Source organism: Cardiocondyla obscurior, linkage group LG06 (assembly GCF_019399895.1).
Source record: "Cardiocondyla obscurior isolate alpha-2009 linkage group LG06, Cobs3.1, whole genome shotgun sequence".
NCBI classification, from domain to species: Eukaryota; Metazoa; Arthropoda; class Insecta; order Hymenoptera; family Formicidae; genus Cardiocondyla; species Cardiocondyla obscurior.
The window spans coordinates 3433095-3455158 of NC_091869.1; the positions used below are offsets into that span (position 1 = coordinate 3433095).

General features: G+C 40.3%; 1 protein-coding gene across 1 annotated transcript; it reads left to right on the forward strand.

Moving 5' to 3' along the window:
* The first annotated feature begins 8401 nt into the window (after positions 1-8401).
* LOC139103232 (homeobox protein Hox-B1a) lies at positions 8402-21052 on the forward strand. Its single transcript, XM_070657708.1, has 2 exons — positions 8402-11148; positions 19082-21052. Exons 1-2 carry the CDS (start codon positions 10203-10205, stop codon positions 19564-19566), a joined length of 1431 nt encoding a protein of 476 aa, XP_070513809.1. The 5' UTR covers positions 8402-10202; the 3' UTR covers positions 19567-21052.
* The last annotated feature ends 1012 nt before the right edge of the window (positions 21053-22064 follow it).

Consider the following 22064-nt stretch of genomic DNA (forward strand, 5'->3'; position numbering starts at 1 on the left):
TACAAGACTTACGATATTTTCGCGTACTATCTTCTGCCATATATTTATACTTATACTTAATAATAAACTGTACCATAATACTTGTTTGCATACTAAAGTGTCATTATAATTAATGCAATTTAATTTAAAAAATATGCCTGAATTACGTGCATTTACTTTAATTATATTACGGCAAAATATAATTTGTTCCTTTTTCAAAATAACATCGATAAAGTTTGCTCTCAGTTAATATAAGATCCTCGATCGTTTTCAATCGAATAGGACTTCTTAATAGAAACTTCACTCGGGATTGGCAGCATCTGCGAGAAAGTGGCAGCGGATACGACCTTAGTCGAGCTACGGGAGGGGAATCAGCGATCCGGTGTTGACGCCTGAAATGCTGTCCGATCGATCTTCGTCAGACTTGATTTCGCAGCAGTACAATCATCCAACAAATAGAACTGTACGTTGCCCTATGCGGAACCACGTTCCCCAAAAACTTCACAACTGCCGTGCCGTTGTCAACAGGCTCCGGCCCAAACTCGCGCCTAAACTCCACGGTCTATTCAGTTTAACGGCTTCATTGCTTATCTTCGGACCACGCTAGTTTGAAACGCGATTATAAAGAATTTCTGTTCGCCGCACCGCGTACCAACCAATGAATCGACCCTCGAAACGTAAAAATTTCAGCTGCGTCGGAATTTTCGACATTGCCGATGTTTAAAATAAAAAAATGGAAATCATTATCGATCGCGAAAATTTTTCCTAAATTACGAAATTCATCAAACCACTTCGGTCATCCTTTGATTAATTTAATTAGAAGTTAGATTCAATAAAAAATTCAATGAAGAAAGCATGGAAGAGCTTGTTTTACACGAGGCTTCTTTTCTTATCGAGCGTTATTGAATCAGAGATCGCCGATTAAATTTAATCGGAGCCTGGTCGACATGTATCTAAGCGCTTTTGCACGCCCTAGGACTCGGAGGAAATTAAATCTTTATGATCTTAACTGCGCCGATTGAGATGTCTCGTTGGAGGCCAGCTTGTACAGGACACGCGTTTTATCACGTAACGATCAGCGGACACGCATAAGCGGCATGATTGATTCTCCTGCGTGTTACCGTATTTACCGACGACGTCGTTTTAATTAAAATGTTACTACCCTTAGCGCTGCCGGAAACTGGGCTAATGTGTCAGCTAGAAATGACATTTCACGTTGTTTCGTGATTATACGTTTTGTTTAAGGGAAGCGAATTTGACGGCCAAATTTTTCGGCTGTTGTTTTCGTGTACCGCGTTTAAAATTTAAATATAATATCACAATACTTCTGCATTTATTATTATAAAGCTCAAAGTTTTCTTGATTTAATAATCCTATTAAAAAAAAAAAAAAAGAATTACTTGACGAGTTTGATAAAGTTATATTTATGAATAAAATATTGGATATTATCGAGTGAACGTCTTATTCTTCAGCATGAAGGTAAAGTTCGATGAAAAAGCGCAAATATTTCGCCGAAAGTAACGGACACGCGAGTGCGCGAGCTAGCAGAGGCGAGCGACAGCAATGGCAACGAGAAGAATGTCATAGCTAGTTGTTTCTGGGCGAAGAGGGAGGCTGACACTTTCATGATGGATGGCCACCGCCCGTTAAAGCTGCAGTTGCTGTTGCCGCCACCACCGTCGGTGCGATCGCTGCAGCTATTGCTCGCTGCTGGAAATGCGGAACTAACTCTGGTCACGGGAAATCTACTGGAAATTATTTTGTTCCGTCGGTTGTTCCTTAACGTAATAAGATAATAGGGTGTCTCGTTGATTGTAAATAAATTACAGCTCGTCGCGCGATAAAACGCGATTGGTTAATACAAAAAAAAAAAAAGATCAATATCAATGTTAAGAATAAAATTTATAAAAGAATTCTTATTCTAATACGACCGCTCCAGAAAATTTTTTTTACTACTAGATTCTATTTGCAATTAGCGTTGATTTTAGCTTCCGGAAGCCAGATCGGCTTGTCTTTAAAAGTATCACGGATCTTGCCGCTGCGAGAAGCAAGTCCGAGAGGAAAACTTGAGAAAATAATTTCGAGGAGAAAACTAGCGACATCGGAAAAGCGAGACAAGAGCTCAAACAAGTGGATAAAGTAAGCGCATCGAGTGCCGCCACGCACAGAAGCGTATACGCGCAGGTTTTAGATATACGGGGCATTCTGTGCTGCGCGCCGGTGGGAGCGTGCTAATGGCTACTGACATGCAGTTTTGATGGATCGAGCACCACTCTTCCTCCTTTCCCATCCCATAACGGCGGAATATGCGACTCTCGATACCTTCCTGTCTGAGAGAAACAGACGCGAGCGCAAAGAAACTAGGAAACGCCGAATTAGAAGATCAAGACTGCGGAAAAAAAAGCGGCGGTATAGAAAGATAATTTTGTGGAAATTAATGTTAAAAAAAAAAAAAGAAATAATTGCTTACTCCCAAATAAATTTGATACAATTGATTATACGATTATATTACTTCAAAATTGTAATTAATATAAATCAAATGGATGAATAAAACGATATATCTTCTCCATATTTTATTACATAAAATATCAAATAATTTTCCACAAAATTATCAAAAAGAACTGTAGCAGAAATGTAAATTAACACTTTCAAGAGGCATAAAGTAGCCAACATTGACAGATTGGGGAAGACTGTTAGCGTTGCCTCAACAGAATCATACTACGATCCCAATTTATATGTAGCTGGAGCGGAGCACGCATTCGCGTTGTCCACGTTGACGTATCTGTCCCCAAGGATACAGTCCTGATTCTGAAGCCTAAAGGACCAGACATCTCCACAGGCCGGACTAGAAATTCTCATTGACAATCTATTCACCGTCGCTAACTCCACGTATATACCCACAATGCAGCGCGAAACACCCGAGCGAAACTTGTTTGAGGGTCCTTCCATATAAGTTAACCGAATTAAAATATAGTGCGAGATCGCATATTAACTGCAAAAAATTATTTTAATTAACGCGACTAGTTTGAAATGCGCGTAATTAAATTATGACAATTATTATTATTAAAAAAATTTTTTTTTTTATTATTGAAATGTTGGATAATTACGAGCGCGAAGAGATAGAAACTAAGTCTCTATATTTATCGCAAGGATTACGAGCTTAATTCATATTTGTTCATACGTGCGCGCGTAAAAATAAAAATTCCTGGACGTTTTAAAAATTCGAGCTGAAAAAAAAAACGACGAATCGGTTACATGTTTTCGGGGGATTAAACGCGTGACCAGGAATACGAATCCTCGGGGACGTGACGCGAGGTTTCACAAAGTGTAGGATCGTGTAGATACCTTCCGCCGAGTCTCCCCAGGGATTTCCCATGTACCTGGGCCGTCGCGATCGGGACCCGAAGGACCACCGGATACAGCCGTGTTGGAAAGTGCGGCGTATAAGCATATGGGTTGAGGTCGCGCATAATCAGAATTTCCAACGGTTTCAACGGCGTCTGGCTATCGGGAAATATCGAGGAAAACTTTCAAAAAGTAAATACTGCGGCATTCCGAACGAAAAATCAACCACGAATAGACGAGCTACGCAAAATATTAATATCCTTTGATTTCACCGCAGCGAAGCGTGTCGCGATTACGTCAACGGTCCAGTCGATTATTACAAATTGACAGCCTCAAGTCCGGATCGCTATCTTCGGGGAAAAAGATGCGCGCGTCCTTTCCCGCACGTCTCCGGGAAGAATTAATTAACGGCGCTGATAAGGATCTTGAAACGGGACCGAAGTCAAATCGCTGAATAACACGAGATGATTGGACAACTATCGTCTCGTTTGCCTTCACCGTTCTCGATACTTTTCTCACTTTTCTTACACTTTACTCCAATTGTCCCTCGCCAATTGCTTTCTATCCGTCGCATAAAAATGAAACGAATGTTAATAAGGAAAACCAAACGTGCCAATCGGTCGAGATAATTATCTCAATAGATTGCGCTATCTCTCGTCGTCTAAACATTATCGAACAATGCCCTGATCACTTATAAACAGAGAATCAAAGCTACTTCTGACGTTAAATTAAAAATTTTTTTTATTATAAAAAAAAAAATTACTAAAACTCTCCATTTTACGTTCCTATATTTTAATAATTATTATTGACACGTCATCGTTATTTAACTAATGTTATCTCGGAATAATATAAATTATTAATCGAGCAAAAGGAAGAAGAAGATGCGACGGCGAGTCCGCTGCAGTAAGTCTAAATGGCTTAAGTGCAGGTATCTGTCTTTATCTCTTGGTCCAGTTGCGGCCAAATCAAATTCTGTATCGGCCGTTCCCGCGGCTGACAGCTATCGCTAGTTAGGGAGAAAGAGATCCGAGGAAGGAGACGAAGGGACTGAATGACACGGTCACTGAAAATGACAGGTACACGGCCTCGCAGGAACTGTGGACGAGAACCCGATATCGCAACCGCATCTGATACAAGCTCTGAAACGGTCAGCCCCGTCGTCTCCGTCGCTCTCTTTTTCTATCTTTCTCTCTCCCCGCAGTCTCCGTGTCTGCCTGCCAATATACCTACCTGTCAACACACGCTGCATTCAATTAATTCGTGGCCGACGCCGTGCCTGCGTAATGACGCGGAAATCAAGCCTATCCTCTATCCACCCCCTCTTTTTATGCTCATCTCTACGTCAAATCTACGCGTCTCCTTATTGTCCCTCGCTATTTTTCGATTACCGCTACACCTCCTTCGATTTTTGCTGTACTACTCGCACACTACTCGTACAAATTAATCATTACTCAAACAAAAATTTAATTCCCTATTTATTGAAATTAAAAAAAAATAATAATAACTGTATTGTACTTCTACGTGAAGTCCTGCGGAGGATCTTATCTTATATTTTTATATCAAGCCGTAGGAATGCGGAAAAAACTAGAGATCCAAGATTTCTCAAATTCTGATAACGTATCTTAGATAAATAATGTAAGCTATACAACGGACGAGATTAAGCCGGCTTGAAATTGTTATTAATACAAATATGAAATTTAATAATAATTTTGTTTCTCGCACGCATAAAAAAAAAATTTTTATTAGAGCAAAACATTATTATTTCAAGAAATATTTTTTAGAATTAAATATTATGACCAAAAAAAAAAAAAGAAATTAATAAAAAATATGTTTCTTTGAATTTTGTTACTTTTCCCGTCGAATAAATTTTTATCAAAGTACATTAAAATAATACGTCGGATATATGCATGTCCGGGGCTTGTTTACGAACGAAACAGAAATACACGATCGTACCAGCCACCCCTTGGTTCGACGCGTCCATTCATTAGCACTTCATATCCCGTAGCGACGTGCTGGTAACGAGCCTGTCATAATTACCGTGCTAACTTTATTACCGCGAATGCACGTTTCTCCTTCATGCGGCTATGATATTCGTGCGTCATAGGGCAGATCCAAGCCGTACCTTCTCGCCGCAAAAGGGCACGGAACGCAATCCCTCAAACATCAACTCCGAGCACCACACGACGTCGCTCATCGATTTCGTTAAATGGGAAAAGAAAAATATTAGATTATATTATTATTTAACGTAACTATATAGATACGTAAAATTCTTCACGATCTATTATTTTATTTCCCACTTCCGGCTATCAGCTGTTAAGTCAAACCAAAGATAAAAGAAGCTAATTTTTTTTTTAACTTAATTACACCTAATTATGGATTAATTATAATCTGACTCCTCGCGTTCGACTCTCGTTCGTGCGCTACGTTCCCGTTTGTGAACAGAAGTTACATACTCATCGGGATCACACTCGAACGCAGGAGTAATACCGCGTGCACGCGCCCTTCTAACACCAGCGTCTAATTACATTTATTCAATATTTACCGCGATACTATCAACACGTAGCACAGACTAACTGTGAGTCAGGTTGAATGAAATGGCACATCGAGCAACGCAAAGTCATTCCGCGTGCCCACCGAGTGGCACCCCTAGCACAATCGCCAACGTTTTCCTATCATTGTCGGGAAATTTTCCATATTCATGTGTTCTGAAAACGATACAAACGCGATACGTTTTAAATATTGAACGGCGCGAATAATAGCTACCTTCTCGAAACCTACACATTTGACTTGAAATAACGTGTTCCAATCGGAAATATATTTGTATTTGTAGGAAAATATTAATTAAAAATGCCAACTGGATTCGTGCACAAATGCAGTTATAAATAATATTTTTCGTACTGTCTGCAAACGTATTTGATTAAATTCGCATTTATGCCTAACTCGACAAGGCTGCGCATAGTTAGAGCAGCAATCGAGTAACTCTCATACAGAATGATTGATGACTCCATTGTGCACGGTTTCCCATGTCCCTGGTACGATTTCGTGCGAGCGGCATACAAAAAGCCAGGCGCCATTTCGAAAATGAGCAGAATTATGGAAAATTCTGCCCGGAAGATCGATTGGACGGTAGATTCCGGAGGAAAGTTGCACGTACTCCTGCTTGATCCAATTCTGGATACGAAACGCTTCGCTTAAACGTCCGAACGTTTCTTGAAACTCGTGTAACAGATGTAGATATTTATTTTCATGCCTCGAGCATTAGTGAGAAAAAAAAAGAAGATTTCTTGTCCAGCGACTAAGAATTTCAAAATAAAAATTAATCCCGTTAAAGAAAAAAAAAAGTTTTTTTCATATAATGCATATAATAAAATAACCAAATAAGAAGAAGAGTCTGAAGTTTTTCAGCTAAAGGAAAGTTATTCGAAATTTAGATTCTTTCTTCGACTCGTATTCTCGTCTTTCTTTTATTTCGCGTCGAAACTCCCGTATTCCTAGCAAAAACTGACACCGTTCCAGTGGAATGTGTATCATTTTATAAAGACGGAATCTTTCTGGAGAAATCCCATGCGATTTTCTCAATAGACAGCTGTCTGTTCGTTAGAAGACACCCGCTGAATTGTTGTGACTAGTTCTTTGACGAATACAACGCCCAATATCCGAAAACGTGCTGTTTAAGACGTGACATCTGGGAGCGCTGAACAATTAACGTGGGCCACTCTTTAAATATCATCTCAACCAGTTGACAGAAATCGGAGTTCGCCGCATATCTCAAAAAATAAATATTTCCTCACAAATAAATGAAAACGAGGGATTCTCGGTTTCTATTAGTCTTTCCCCTGTTAAACATTTCTAAAGAAAAGCTACTGAATTAATTTCTTAATCTCTCTCGTTGCAAATCTCGAAAGTAATATTTGATACTTTTTTATTAAAAAATTTAAAAGTTATTTTGTAGATTTAATTGTCTCGTCGTCGTTGGATAATGTTAAGTAAAATGCATCAATACTTTTATTGCGATATAAACTACCAACAAAGAAATTATTTTACAAGAATTTGTATTACGAGTAAATAAACGCAGCCACGGGAGGAGTTTTAACGGAAAGAAAGAAGGTCTTTAGAAGCCGTATTGTGGCTTGCAGATAAAAGTCAAGGCTGCAACAAGACGACTGCAGCCCAGCATGACAATGCAGGTGCCTCATCCCACGTCAAATCTCAGCGTGGCGCCACGCGAGAAGACGAGCACCGAACCGATTGAGTAGACTATAATTGTTTAATGGGATTAGAGCCCCGAACAAAGTTTGCGCGTTGTTCGGAAAGAAAGGTGCTGATATTTATCCAACGTAAGATTAGGCTAAACTCAAATTTGCCAATTTAATCCCCGCAAATTCCCGCAAATGTCTTCAAAGTGTACTCTACTCGAAAAGTAATCTGCCTTGTCAACGAAGATCTGTGCACACATAATCTAATTTTAATCTAAAATATTGTATTTACATTCAAGAAAAAAAAAAAAAAAAAAAGATCTATCAGTGCTGACGTGTACTCGTAGCGAAACAACGTGACTTATTTCCTGAGAATTTGTTCTATACAAAATGTTAATTTAATATCAACGATAAGGTAGCATTTATTTATGCTAATAATACAATCTATGTTGTATGAAAATGAAAGGAAAAGAATGTTCGGATTCAAAAGTGCGAAAAGCCCAGCCTGCGCGCACCGGCGATAAAGTATGTAACCACGCGCTCAAGTGAAAAAGATTAGCCGACAAGCAAGAATCAGAACTATCAAACGTCACTGCAGCTCGATCAAGATGAAGATTCCCCGGTCTGATGTACGAAGCGGGACGGATGTCGCGGGTGGCCGCAGGTGGCGCTCTCGATATAAGCTTTTCTGACTGAACTGCTGATACGGGACCATGCTCCTAAAACTCTCACGGTGGAATGTGTCATCCTGTCACTGCGCTCTCGTATGGGGTAGAAGATATCCCATGGGCCGTCGCGCGTCTTTCGGACGAGCTCCCGTCACTACTATCAGATCCCCTTGCCAAAAATCTTCACGATTCGGCCGTTAAACAATAATCAAGACTGTTTCTTCGACAGGCAACATGATATTGTGACCACCAACAACAACAAATATTAAAAAAAAATTTTTTTTTGAAAATACTGTATCTTACAATTTTGCAAAATAATATACGACTTGAAAATTATAAAAGACTGCTGTATTCAATGTATTAATATGCATATTGTCAAAATTAATTATTTTAAGTAAAAAAACCGTTTAAAGAATTTTTTTTTTTATTTAAAAAAATGTAAAACTTTTTTTTTTTAAATACGGCGTCGAATGTGACCTAGTCCTTCGTTATATCTTTAGAAGTAGTGTATTGTCATGTCAGGGTTTCGACGACGTGAGGATGATGAATATCCTAACAGTCTGAAGAGTCACAAATTGTTTCGTGCGTCGCGCGTCTGTGACCGAAATATCTTTCTTATTTATTAGCGTGACACAGCTACCAAATTAAATTATGTATTTTTATTTTTATTCTTTTTTAGACATTACAAGTCCACGCGAAAGCCATCAGCAAATATGTTTTATTTAATTCATTACAACGATAAATTCTGTTTCTTTTTCTTTCATTAAAAATATATTTTTAGAAAATAATAAAACTAATAAATTTAGCCATCGATTAACATCCTAGGTCTCAAAATTTTCAAATGTTTGATAAAATTAAACAGATTATGTGCGCAGTAAATTAACTGTAATTAAACTATCAACCGTCAAGTTATAATAAAAACGCAGGATGTTGGTACCTCGAAGCGAGCGAGACACGCAAGTACATAGAAAGACCCGTCAAGAGCGTAGAAGAGAGAGGAAAAAAAAGGCAGAAGGCACAAAACAACCTATCCAAAGGATAGAAGGGCGGAGGTTGCTTGCTTCTGGATAGCATAGAAGGTGGATACCGAGATATAATACCCGACTCCTACCCGCGACGATAAGTGTCAACTGCAGCGTGCCAGATAAAAAGAAGGAACGAAAAATAAAATTCACACTGGTGATCCATCATGAGGCATTGGACTCGGGGCGCGCAGACTCACCCGTGATTGGCTAGCACCTCCCAACCACCCTCACGTGATCAAGAATAAGCACCGCCCGCCAATAATGGAAACGCCTCCTTGAACTAGCCTTATACAGCATAATACCTCCACTCTGCGTCTTGCTGATACGCCGAAGTGAGAAAGAGAAAGAAGACTTAAACACGCCAGACTACTGCGGGTCAGTCTCACCTGTGTGCAGCTCTCCGCTACGCCAGTCTACCTAACCAGTCCACTCCAACGACCCATGTTGGACGGATCGACTGCACGAGTATCCGCGTTTTGCATGCACGACAGTTAGTAACTCGCATTCACTGCGAATTGGCCTGAAGACCTTGTAATTATTCACTTTCAGAGCATATCAGATTCAAGTTTAGATTCCGCGTATTCGCTCGCGAAGTTCTTTCAAAACTGTTGGATATTTCCTACGTGATATTAGTGCGCATTTGTGACGATTTAAAAGATCTAACACTCCGTTGTTTCTGTGATTTTATATTTTTGTGAAAATTATGGACACGCATTATTTCGGCTAAAACTTTAATTTAAGACTCTACCGATTCCGAAATATTTTTTGTGAATTAGTTTATCAGAAGAAATTTAAATGTTCGTTCTTTCGTAACGCATAAAATCAAATAATTGCGAGGATATTTCTGTGTGTATGTGAGGTAATCAATCGATGGAACAGTGTACAATTTTAGTCATGATGTAAACCGTCTTTTTTTCGCCTCTTCGACCGTACGCATAAGAGTTGCTAGAACAGTGGGTGGTCAATTGATTCGTCTCTCCGTTACGAGGATGATGATGATGGACATGGGCATGTACGGAACCTATGGCAAACCTGACTCATATCCTAACTATGTATTCTCGGGTCAAGGAAATCATCACCATCATCATCATCATCAGCCCTCATCCGTCGCCAGTCACGTGTCTGTGCCTTCTTCCCCGGAGGTAGCCCCGACTCATTATTACCCTCAGACCGCAGTGGCGCCATATTCTTCATCGTCTTCCGAGAGCTTCCTAACCGCCGACTCGGGCACGTCGTCTAGCACGCCGCCTCAAGGCTTCTACTCTCCGACGGGTGCCGTTCTTCACGAGAACGGCTCTACTACGGCAATTATTTCCTCGGAAAACGGTCTAAGCTACACCAATCTGGATTACGCGTCGTCTTCGTCATACTCGAGTCAGCAGCAGCATGCAGTAGCGTCGGTGGATCCGCATCAAAGTTACCACGTTCAACAGGCTGCCTACCGAGAGGATCCTCATCACCACCATCATCATCACCCACCCGGTGGTAGCAGTCTTCATCAAACCTCAGTACCCTCAACTAGTCATCAAAGAACGGAGCACGATCAGCTCCACCATCAACCTTCTAGTCATCATCATCACCATCATCACCACCACCATCACCACGAACCCGATTACCCAATAACAGTCGGCGGAACCTCGAATTACCTACACCAATTATCCTCCTCGGACGAGTCCTTGCATTATCAAACGCAGATTCAGCAGAGTGAATTTTCCGCTCATCCGCCAGGACATTACAAAGAAGAAAATTCGGACGCAGCCACCTACCATATCTTACAACAATCCGGTCATCTTCAGCATCCTCATCAACACGCACACCATCAGCAACAACATTCGCACGCGCATCATACGCAGCAGCAACAACAGCAGCAACAACAGACGCAAGTACCCACGTACAAATGGATGCAGGTCAAGAGAAACGTGCCCAAGCCGGTCGGTAAGTGATCGCTTTCAACAATCGACGGAAATTTCCGGCCAAGTCTACGCCTATGAGCCGCAAGCAAACTAGCGTGAAATTAAGTATTCTGCGCGCGCGATCCAGTAGCTATTAGTTACCCCGTTCATCGCCTGATTAGCGTAATACAAAGATGCAGAATCACGACTGCCTTATCTTTCGCAACCATGTTATTTGAAAAACTATTATTCCCGTGCAGTACGCTCGTTTCTTTAATTACCACCATTAGTTTATTTTTTTTTAATTAATTACTTTAATTACCATCAATTCTTTAATTACAGAATTAAATTCAGTTGGCGACAAATCATGAATATTGAAAATTTTGATCGTAATTTTATTTCAAACAATTGTATTATTTTTCTGCTTTTTTTCTTTTTTTTTTTTTGTTAAAAAAATTTGTTGCAATTCATAATTTCGAGTTCTATTTCATAAAGTAACGTTTGACAGAAGATCAACAATTTTCACGTAGATAGTCTTCAATTAAGATTGACAAACAAGGCGGACAGTTTGTCAGAGGCAGAATGTGACGTGCTACTCCGTAATCGCTAAGTCAATGACTTTCAAACAATCTGTATGTATGAGAATTAATAAAGTGCGACACGTAATCTCGGTTTGCCATAATCATTAATCATACGCGCACCACCCAATAATACTCAGCTTTACGAGACCTTAATGTCATTAGCCTGCAATTTGTTCCTGCATTCTCTATTGATTTTTCAGTCTTATCTTAAACACAAATGATGTTTACAATATCTTTGATTTAAAAAAAAAAAAAAAAATTAATTAAACTTTTAAACCGAATATGAATTAAATTTATTAAACGCAATATAACGCTTTACGACTGTTCTAAAATATTTTATTTAAGTTTATTACTGATACCTAATTACAATTTTACCATAAATAAATCATCATAATAAATGGACGGCAAATGAGTTTATAATAATAGACTCTTACTATCATTCATAAAGCCAAACATGAACTTCAAGACAAATAATGTTTTCCAAGATATTTTTAACGAATACTTATCAGCACGCGTGATATCTTACCTTATAATTTGACTTTCGTTTACACTTGTGAGATACTATCACAATCGATAAGATTGTAGATTTAAAACGAATAATGGAAATTATTTACATCAAAAAGTATCTATTATAAATTGTCCATAAAAAAAAATTTACTCAAGATCAAAAATGTATCATTGTACATAAACGGAGTATTTTAATTAAATTAAGCGCACTTTACTTAAATACTTGCATATTAACTTCAATTATAATTAATCTACAAAACTAAAATAATATCCTTTTTTTTTGGACTATACTACGCTAGATTTTACTTTACTGTATTAATATTTATCTAAGATTTGCTCATCTTTTATATATTATTTCAAAAAGTTAAAGATAAATTTTGATGCATAATTATTTTTAGTTCCGCGTAGTAGGACAGATTATGGTAAGATTTGTGATTAAACGAAATCGTCTTGTACTTAAATTTATCAGATTAATTTTTGGCAAACGATAAGATATTAAGTTTATTAAATAAGAACGTGTACTGTATTAAATTAAAATTTAAATGGATTAATTACAAGAAAAATATATATTAAAATTTTTTTTTGCGTGTACATTCATATCTTTTGTTTGCTACTTAATTGCTTGTAATTAAAAAAAAAGAATGATGATTTAATTGCAGTAAATAGTTTCACAAGTACGAATTATTTTTGTAAGAAATGAAAACCTGGCAAGCGAATTTTCGTATTATAAGGATGTCCACCTATCGTGTAACGTTGAATTGATGGCCATGAAAGTGACGTAGCACGCCTCATTGAAAATAATGCCTAAAAAGGCCGGAACAGTTCCCCTAACTTCACACTAATTTGCTTAACGGCCACGGCGCTCCCCGCAATCTCCGAACTCGGAGAGTAAAGTGTGAGCTTAGTCGTTGGATGGAGCTTGTCGGAATTACCAGCGTTTCACTTAATAGCTCATTATAATCGAATTAATAACGCCATCGCAGGCACTAAAGGGACTGACGTTTATTGCAGCAAGGCATGCAAACCAAAATGAAACTTTGTCACCCTCGTTTAACCCCTCTCGTTTTTACTCCCGCAGTTACGTCTTGATGTTTTTACAATAATGCGCCGAGTACGATTCAATTTTCATCGACGAATCTATCATCGCGGTTTATCATAAAAGAATAGTTTTGCATTAATTATTATTTATTATCGTGTACCAAAAATTTTTGAAACACAAAATTTTTTTTCTTGCGAATAAAAATTCATGAAAAATCCAACAGATCTGAGATTTAAATAAACGATAATTAATGTATAGAAAATCAGAAAATATCGAGTTACAGACTGACCGTACGCTATCGTTTGCGAGAATAAAATTGTCTTCAAACGTGACGCAATTAACAAATGAATTACGCAACACTTAAAGCTGGACGAACGTAGTACGCAACGAATACGTTACATTGAGAAAATTTGAACGAAGTAACGAGATGGGCGGAGCAGAAAAGCAGGGAGATTTCGCTAGATTTTGGTTGGTTAACTTTTTTGGTTGGCCGAGGACTTACAATAGCGCTCCTTTTTCCCTCCCTGACTCCATAACGTGTCCCGGAGGGTCCAGAATAGAGGGTCTCTATGGGGACGCACCCGGCGCGGACCACCCTTAGTCAAGATTGGAGCGAGACGAGAGACGGAAAGACCGTCGTGATGCTGTCAACCCGCCCAATCTATCATACTAAACTCGATTTCTTCTCTCTATACTCAATAGCGGGATTGGCAATACCGCGCCGAGAAAAACGAGACAAACGAACGTCCCCCTCGTAACGTGGCGGTAATAATTCCGCGCCTTTGTCACCCCGAGAGATGGAGAATTTCATTTAGAAACCTCGGCTTATCAATACGTTGTAACGCCTTAGTAACGAAATAGCAAAGAAACCTACGCAATTACAGCGATACTTGTTTATGCGCTATCTAATATTGCAATACGATCTACCGAAGAAACTTTATAATTTAAATTAAAAAAAAAAAAATGTTGAGGACCTATACTACGTGGCGTTTGGCATTTTGTGGTTAAGAAAATAATTAGTTTTTTTTATACTTTAGTTCGCAAGAAAATAAGAGAAGCGTCTATCTGTGCTCATGGGAAACACGAAATAAATAATATTTATCGGGAACACACTTCATGAATTACTTCCCACGTTTGGTGTTACCCCGCTTCCTCGAAGACTATCACCTTTTAGCCCGACTTAAAATATGCATGTCGCTATCGACGCCTTGACCGAATATATGCAGGGACGGAATTACGGCGAGGCTGAAACCCGCCGTAATATCAGCCGGTCGGCTTCCTTACGACCTCCACATGCGCTTAGATATAATTAAACCCATTCGCGATTATGTCACACACAGTAAATAGACACGAAGAAAGATTGCAATTGGTATATTACGTTTTAATGAAACCGAAATAATAAAGGCAAATTTTTTTTTCTGTTTTTTTTTTTTTTAATTTAGTTATTCTTTCTAATAAAAACTTCTAGGATTCTTATAAGCATTGTGATTGAATTTTATGAAGAACGTATGCGGTATTTTTTATATTTCTTATGTGTGAGATTTTTGTGGTCACGAGAGATTTCCTGGCGAGCTTTGTTGCAACATATTCCTTGTGCATAAACAAGGCACTACCGTCTTATCGATTGATAAACAAAAATGTGCTTCGTGACTGTACTCGCACGAACGCAGTAATTCGCCGACCGGCAGCGCGGCTTTTGGATTAATTCGAACGCGGTAAAGGTGTTGCACCTTGCCGGGTGCAAAATGCCGAAACAAAATCACTGATCAAGTCATCCCGCGGGATTCGAAGCGCAAAACGGGGCGTCGCCCGGGCACGCACGCCAGCCCTGAACTTGGAAGAAACCAAAAGGATAATGAAGGGAATAAAACGCAAGGTAGCAGGAGAAAGTGAGGGAAAGACGACGGCGCGGAGGGACAAGGATAACGCGGAAACAGAAAAAGAGCACGTAGAACCGAAGGCTGAAGATAAAGAGACGCGTTGGATAAACGGGGAAAGGGGGCGAGATAAACCCGAAGAAGGACATGATTGTAGAAGAAAAAGGAAGGAAAGTCGAGCAGGTCGAAGCGAGAAAGAGAAAATCGAAGAAAGAAAGAGAGAAAGAAAAAGAGAGAGAGAAAGAGAGAGGAGAGAGAGAGAGAGAGCGAGAGAGAGAGAAGAGAGAGAGAGAGAGAAGGAGAGCAGAGATTGTGGGTAGAGTCGAACAACTGGCTGGGCATGTTGCGCGCCGCTCCGCAAGGGTCGCCGGCGGACGCGTGAGTGAGTGGCCCGATATCTCGCGAGGGGATCAGAGGATCGTTCGCGTGTTTCCACGCGGGCTGCCACCCGCCGCCGAACCGAACCCGGCAACCCCGGATCCCGCAGCACAACCCTGGCCTGGCAGCGACTGACCCTCCTTCGGCTGACCGAGCTCCCCCCCCTGTTCCCTTCACCCTTTTTCCGCCCCTTCGGCGCGCCGGGCAGCTCTGGCTGCCACCGCTCGCTCCTGTCCGAGCCCGACAGATCCGCTCGGCCGGACTCCGACAACCGCCGCCGACGCTGTCCACGTGTCTCGCCTCACGGTGATTTTCATTTCCGCGCCGCACCGCCGACGTGCAATCTTCCTCCGCGCGGCTCAATCGCCGTAGACGGTATTTACACGTTACTTTTCCCCGGCAGAGCAGGGTGTTATTACGAGCTCGATTAATATTCTCCCTTTTAAATATCGAATTATTAACGACTTTCGATTTAGCTTGGTATTTCACGGCGCGGTATTTTTCAAGGATCGACTGCAAACTTCCGGTGCCGGTGAAACGCGTATAAAAGATAGGACGGTCAGGCTCCGCGGATTGATTTGTAAAAATTAATAGAAGGCGAACGATAAGATTCCCGTATTGAACGGAAGTTGCGATTTAAACGCGGAAGCTACATGAGGAGGAAACGCTTCGTTCCCTGTGCTGCAGTTGGGAGGGAGCGGATTGTTGCAAAGAAAGCGCGCGAAACTTATCAACGACCCCCACGAGGTGTCGTGCTGAGCCTAATTTACCCGGGAAATGCTTCGGGCACACTCGTGAAACGTGCACCCACACGTACGCATGTATACACACGAATGAGAGCGCAGGGGTGCCCGGGGTGTGAATGTCGAACGTGCTGCACGCAGCCCTTCCACACGTACACCGTCATGATACACACAACATTGCTTTTTCGTACGCGACTGTGACTCAGGATATTACCTATCATAATGCTGAAATCAACGCGGCCGCCGGGGCATGACAATGACTGACAGGGGGCTGCGAACGAAAGTAACTGTGCCGACGAAATCGTTTTGTCAGCTCCCGCGATAAACTCGCGCCCGGGTCGCTATCCCTGAGAACAATTTTGGCTAAGTCAGATGGCCTGGAAAATTTCTTTAAAAAAAAGAAAAGAAAAGAAAAAAAAGAGCCGACGCACGTAAGCGTGAATTACAATTTCAACGAGTCGCATGATCCCAACGCACTTGCGAAACTACCACGAATCTGTTTTTGGATCTACGAGTTTCTATTATTAATAAAAAAAAAAAATTATTATTCTCGGGTAAAAGACTGTTTTTTTAAAAAAAAATGACAGTTATGGGAAGTCGATCTCTTGATCGCGCGGGATCATCTGCACTTATGCGTGCTCTAGTGCGTCGATAGTCTCCCCCTTCAAGGAGCATTACGCAATTCAAATATTATTCAAAGGCTAAAAGCCGTGGGGACGGCATGACGTAAGGAAAGGTGATGGTAAACACGGGCGAATACAAGATGTTTGTGGATTGTATTACAGGGAGGACGGAGATACGGGTGTATCGGCGCTTCTCCTAATTCAGAGAACTTCTCTTGATTTAGGACAAAGCGGGGAATAACTGTAATAAGGAGAATAATTATCGATAACTGTCTTTAGCCGGATATCGCGGCGACTGTTTTTTGTTACGTGCACGCCGATATTAGAGGTTCAGCTGTATTTGACTTGTACATAACGTCCGGATTATCCGCGTCAACGCCATTCACCCACCCGAGTTTCCTAAACAAATATATGCATCGGTGCCTTTATAATTCAGTTATCCGTTTAAAAAGTCTTTTTTTTCGGAGAACAGTTTCGCAGTTGCAATTATGAAAACTCTATTCTGTTGATTAAATAATTATTTGTGTATCAAAAATATTTCTGTTTAATAAAATATTTTTAGCCGGAAAATAATTAAAGGTGCTTCTCCAATAAATTATTTTTAATTCAGCATTACTAAAATTTCTTTCTTTTCTACGTTTTGCCCAATATCATATTAATTCGTGAAGCAAGAGCTTTTCAGTGTTAAAAACTGCGACTATTAATTTCTACATGCAATATAGCGTTGAACTTAGGGCAAAGGAGGCCGCTGACGTAAGAATATTCGATACGTGCTCGCGATATAATTTCTGCGTAACATGCACGTAAGCGTAACTTGTCGATAATACTTTGTGGCGAGAGAAGATTTAATCTCCATTTGCATATCAAACTTATTTCGATAATGTAAATCCACATCGAAAAACTCGAGTTCTTTTTTCTATTTATACGTAAATAATATTTTCAATTAAAAATATACGTTTTTTTTTTTTAATTTAAATTTATAATTTTTTTTGTACATTGCACACACGCACGCCCATATAAATATATTTATACTAATTTAAATTCGAAACTTCTCTTTCCACATCGTACAGATACAACGCCTTCGTCGTGGCCGAAAGAAATTTCGTATAGAAAATCAACGGCACCGTAGTCGGTCCTCCGTTAAAGTGCTAAATTGATGAATGAGTCGCGGAAACGAGAAACATTTTATTGTATCTGGCACTGGCACGCCTAATAGAACTTGTCCAAGTTTATTATTCGGCTTGGAGAAGCGTTGGCTTAATGGCTGGCGAGCTAAATTCAGGACCTCAGTATAAGTGACTGATCTTTTCGCTTATATTAGAAAATTCGCAAGAGTTATTTTATATATATATATGTATATACAAATATATATATATATATATATAATAATGAGAGCGTCTATATCAATATTATATATACGACACGTGATTTTCGCAGATGTATAAAGGCCGTAAAAATAAAACTTCTCGGTGTAGATCAAACGTATTATAAAAATATCGCGGGGCCGAAGCTGGAGACGTTGAGGGAAAATGTACATAATAGGGAAGACGTGACTTTAAGGCGGTGGCTTGACAGTTTTGTCCATCCCCTGCCATTAAGTAAATTGACTGCTACATACCGTAGTCTAAATAACAATCTAATTTTCATAATGTATCCTCGTCCTTCTGTCGAAGCGCGTCGCCTTTGCCCCCCTCGATATTTTAATTGCATTATCTCTCGAGCCAAAAGCTTCGTCGGTCGATTGAACGCTACCAATTACCCGCGAAACATCGGCAGAGAAAAATCCAAAAGTTCACGCAATGACGTAGCGGATGTTTGCTCTACAGCTGATGCAATTTGATCCAGATTTGGGGCTCAACCCTACCATTCCCGCAGCTTTGCACGGGTCATCTCCCTGGAACCGTTTCACCGGACAGTGACCAGCTGTTATGCCCGGCAAACGACTGTCACTTAAAGGATTTGACTTGATCTTAATTCGACACATATTACGCCCGCGTCTGTTACCGTTTCCTATTGTATTTGAGAGAGTTACATCTAAATTAGAAGTGGACCTACCGTTCCCGTTCAACGAGCATATTGCGTTCGTACTTATACTCATAAATCACCCTAAAAGTTCTCTTTCGCGTTGTCCGAAAATTGACGAAACCTTACCGACCACGCTATCTATAAAATTATTCACAATTAGCGTAGACGTGGTATCTATAGCTAAGACGACTAATTTGTTTCAGCGACAAAAGCAAATCCTAACGTGATCGAGTTCGGCGGGGGTGCTACGGCGGGATCGAGCTCATCCGTGTACGGCAGCACAGCCAGCGGGACGGTGAGCTGCATCACCGGCTCACTGGCCGGCATCGCTGGTAGCTTCAACAACACGGGCCGCACGAACTTTACGAACAAGCAGCTAACCGAGCTGGAGAAGGAGTTTCACTTCAACAAGTACCTGACGCGGGCGCGGCGCATCGAGATCGCCTCCGCGCTGCAACTTAACGAGACCCAGGTAAAGATCTGGTTCCAAAACCGGCGAATGAAACAAAAAAAGCGTATGAAGGAGGGCCTAATACCGGCGGATAGCGCAAACGTAACATCTCTCGGCGGCGCAAGGAGCAGCAGTAACTCGCCGACGGGCTCGTCCGGCCACGAAATCGGCGGCCTCGGCCTATCCGGCTTTCCCAGCGACAACAGCAGGGAATCGCCACCGTCTACTAAAGATTGACGCGATTTCTGCTGCAGTAACGAGCGGCATTACGTCCTATGATTCAACTCCCGCTGGATCCCCGGGGCTCCTTAAGAATCGCGACAATTACTGCAGCCACGCGAGTCGTCACCTTTCATTACCTACAATTTCCGCGGCGTTAATTTGTTCTTAATTGTTGCCACTAAAATTAAAACGACGAAAGTAACGTTAGTTCGCTCCTTGGATAAGGAACGATTATCATAATCTTAAAAAAAGCTACCTAAATGTCAACATGTATGTACACTCATCGTCAGGGATGGCGTTCGTGGTGCTGCGACGGCGGCTAACGTACGTGATCTTGGCGTGGTGCGCATCGAATCTCACACGAAGCGCGCGCGTAGATGTATTGCGGAGCATCGGTCACAGAGGACTGAGGGGAAACGCGGCCTACTACACCTCCCCGTACTCGGCGGCCGATAAAGGGAGAAGTCACGTACGCCAGCCGCCGTCGCCGCTTATCGCAGCAAACGGCATATTTGCTTTTCAGTGTACCTAAAATATTGCTATTCGAATTATAATAAAAAATATTTCCATCTATTTAGTTTTTAATTTAAAGAAAAAAAAAGAAAACAAAAAAAAAGAACTTTAAACGATTTTTGATCGATTAGCTAATCGATTACTTAAGGGTTGAAATCACCGTCAGTCCTAAAATGCCAAAAAATGATCTTTCTTTTCTATCCCCGTACGCATAATAATTTATTTTCATGCATAGTTCGACAGCGGCAAAGAGAAAAGTATCCTCGACAATTACAGAACTTTGCGAGTAATTATTTAACGGTGATCATTTAAATAGTGATGATTAAATTATAGATCTAATTCTTACCCAATGGCGTGCATGTAGGTATTTATATGTAAATAATGTTCTACGAACTATGGGCCAATAAAATTAATTGCAATCACCTATAATTCTCAGTGTAAACGGAATAATATCTAGAACGAGAAACTGTCTAATCTTTCGATCTCTATCGATAAACTTGAAGAATTTAATGGTGTAATTATAAATGAACTGTCGGGTAAGTTGAGAGCTCGCACGTATAATGTATACAAATTAGCATAACCGTATATGTATAATATTTATGTGAATTACACGATGGTCCATTTAAATGCCCCATACCCATAAAGACATTCCTACTACGGCAAAATGTTCTTAGTCTATAATATCATGTAGACTTCTGTAGAAAGAATAAAATATTATTACTAAAATTGAAGTAATATTTATTTCCACCCCTCTATTAAAAAAAAAAATTAATTTTTCCTTCAATTTTGTAATGGATTCGTATTTATTTTTATTACTTAAATTGTCTCGAATTTAATACGCGTTAATTAATTTTAATATTACTGAAAGAAACTATGCACGAGCTACGCGCGCGGTATTTTTTAAGAGCACAAATTTCGAATTTTGAAAAAAAAAATGATACAACTCACCAATCTGCATGAGCCTCAGCGGAGTTGATGATTTCAGCCGGTGACTGTAACATAAAATGAAAAATATCAATGTAGAGATGCTGGTATATCAATTAATAAAGTTAATAAAAAAAGTAAATTTTTTTTTTAATAAAGATTTTATTTAAAGAATTAATCCTTACCTATAAGTTGCTCCGCCGATGTATGATACCCTTCCCGGGCCTGCTCCTCCTCTCAGATGGGATGTGTCGAGTCATCCTTCCGCGCACAAGTTATTCGCGAACACCCCGACCGTGATTTTATAATCGCGAAAATTACTCTATAATCACTTACGCACGTTCCATGTTCGGCACTCGCGTTCATCAGAAAATCGTATGACAAAAAGTTCCGCCCGAATATTTTACGAAACGACCGACGAACCGACTTCAGTTCGTATAATTATTAAATCGACGGTAACGACACTTTCGTTGAACAGTAGTGAATGCAGCTGCATCGACCTGTAACAAAAAAGAAATATATAATTTAATAAACGGTGACAATAGAATCGTTTAATTAGCTTCTGAAATAAAAGATTAGTTCGGAGAGATGAACCCGTAAGGATATGACTTACTTTAAGCAAAGGAGACGTAATTGCACGTACTCTCCTCACACAGAAAATAGGGAAGAGAAGATAGTTCTCGTGCCGATTTGCGTTAAACGGATGTACGTATTAATTTCGGCACGTGGCTGCTGTGTAGTGCGTTGTGCGTACGTGTGCTTCGCGCGACCGCTGGAGAAGGACAGAGCAAGAGTGGGAGTAGTGGGGGAATATACCTAGCGCGCGGCACGTAGGCTCGCGCTCGCTCTCACCCTGCCTCCCCCCGCCTCCCCCCGACCCCCCGCGCCTATTTATTTGTTACTCTCGTTCAATTTAATTGTAATATTTAATTAGTATGTCCAGACAAAGACGGTACTTCCACCAGGTCGTTCACGATCTCGAAAATCGCAAAGACCGTCTTTACCTGGACGTATTAATTAAATATTACAATTAAATTGAACCTTAAAATCGCCGACTTGACATTCGACAGTGACTC

Coding starts and splice junctions, on each gene's coding strand:
- LOC139103232 (XM_070657708.1), top strand. CDS start 10,203: ATGATGATGATGGACATGGGCATGTACGGAACCTATGGCAAACCTGAC. Junction 11,149..19,081: donor AAACGTGCCCAAGCCGGTCG/GTAAGTGATCGC, acceptor AATTTGTTTCAG/CGACAAAAGCAAATCCTAAC.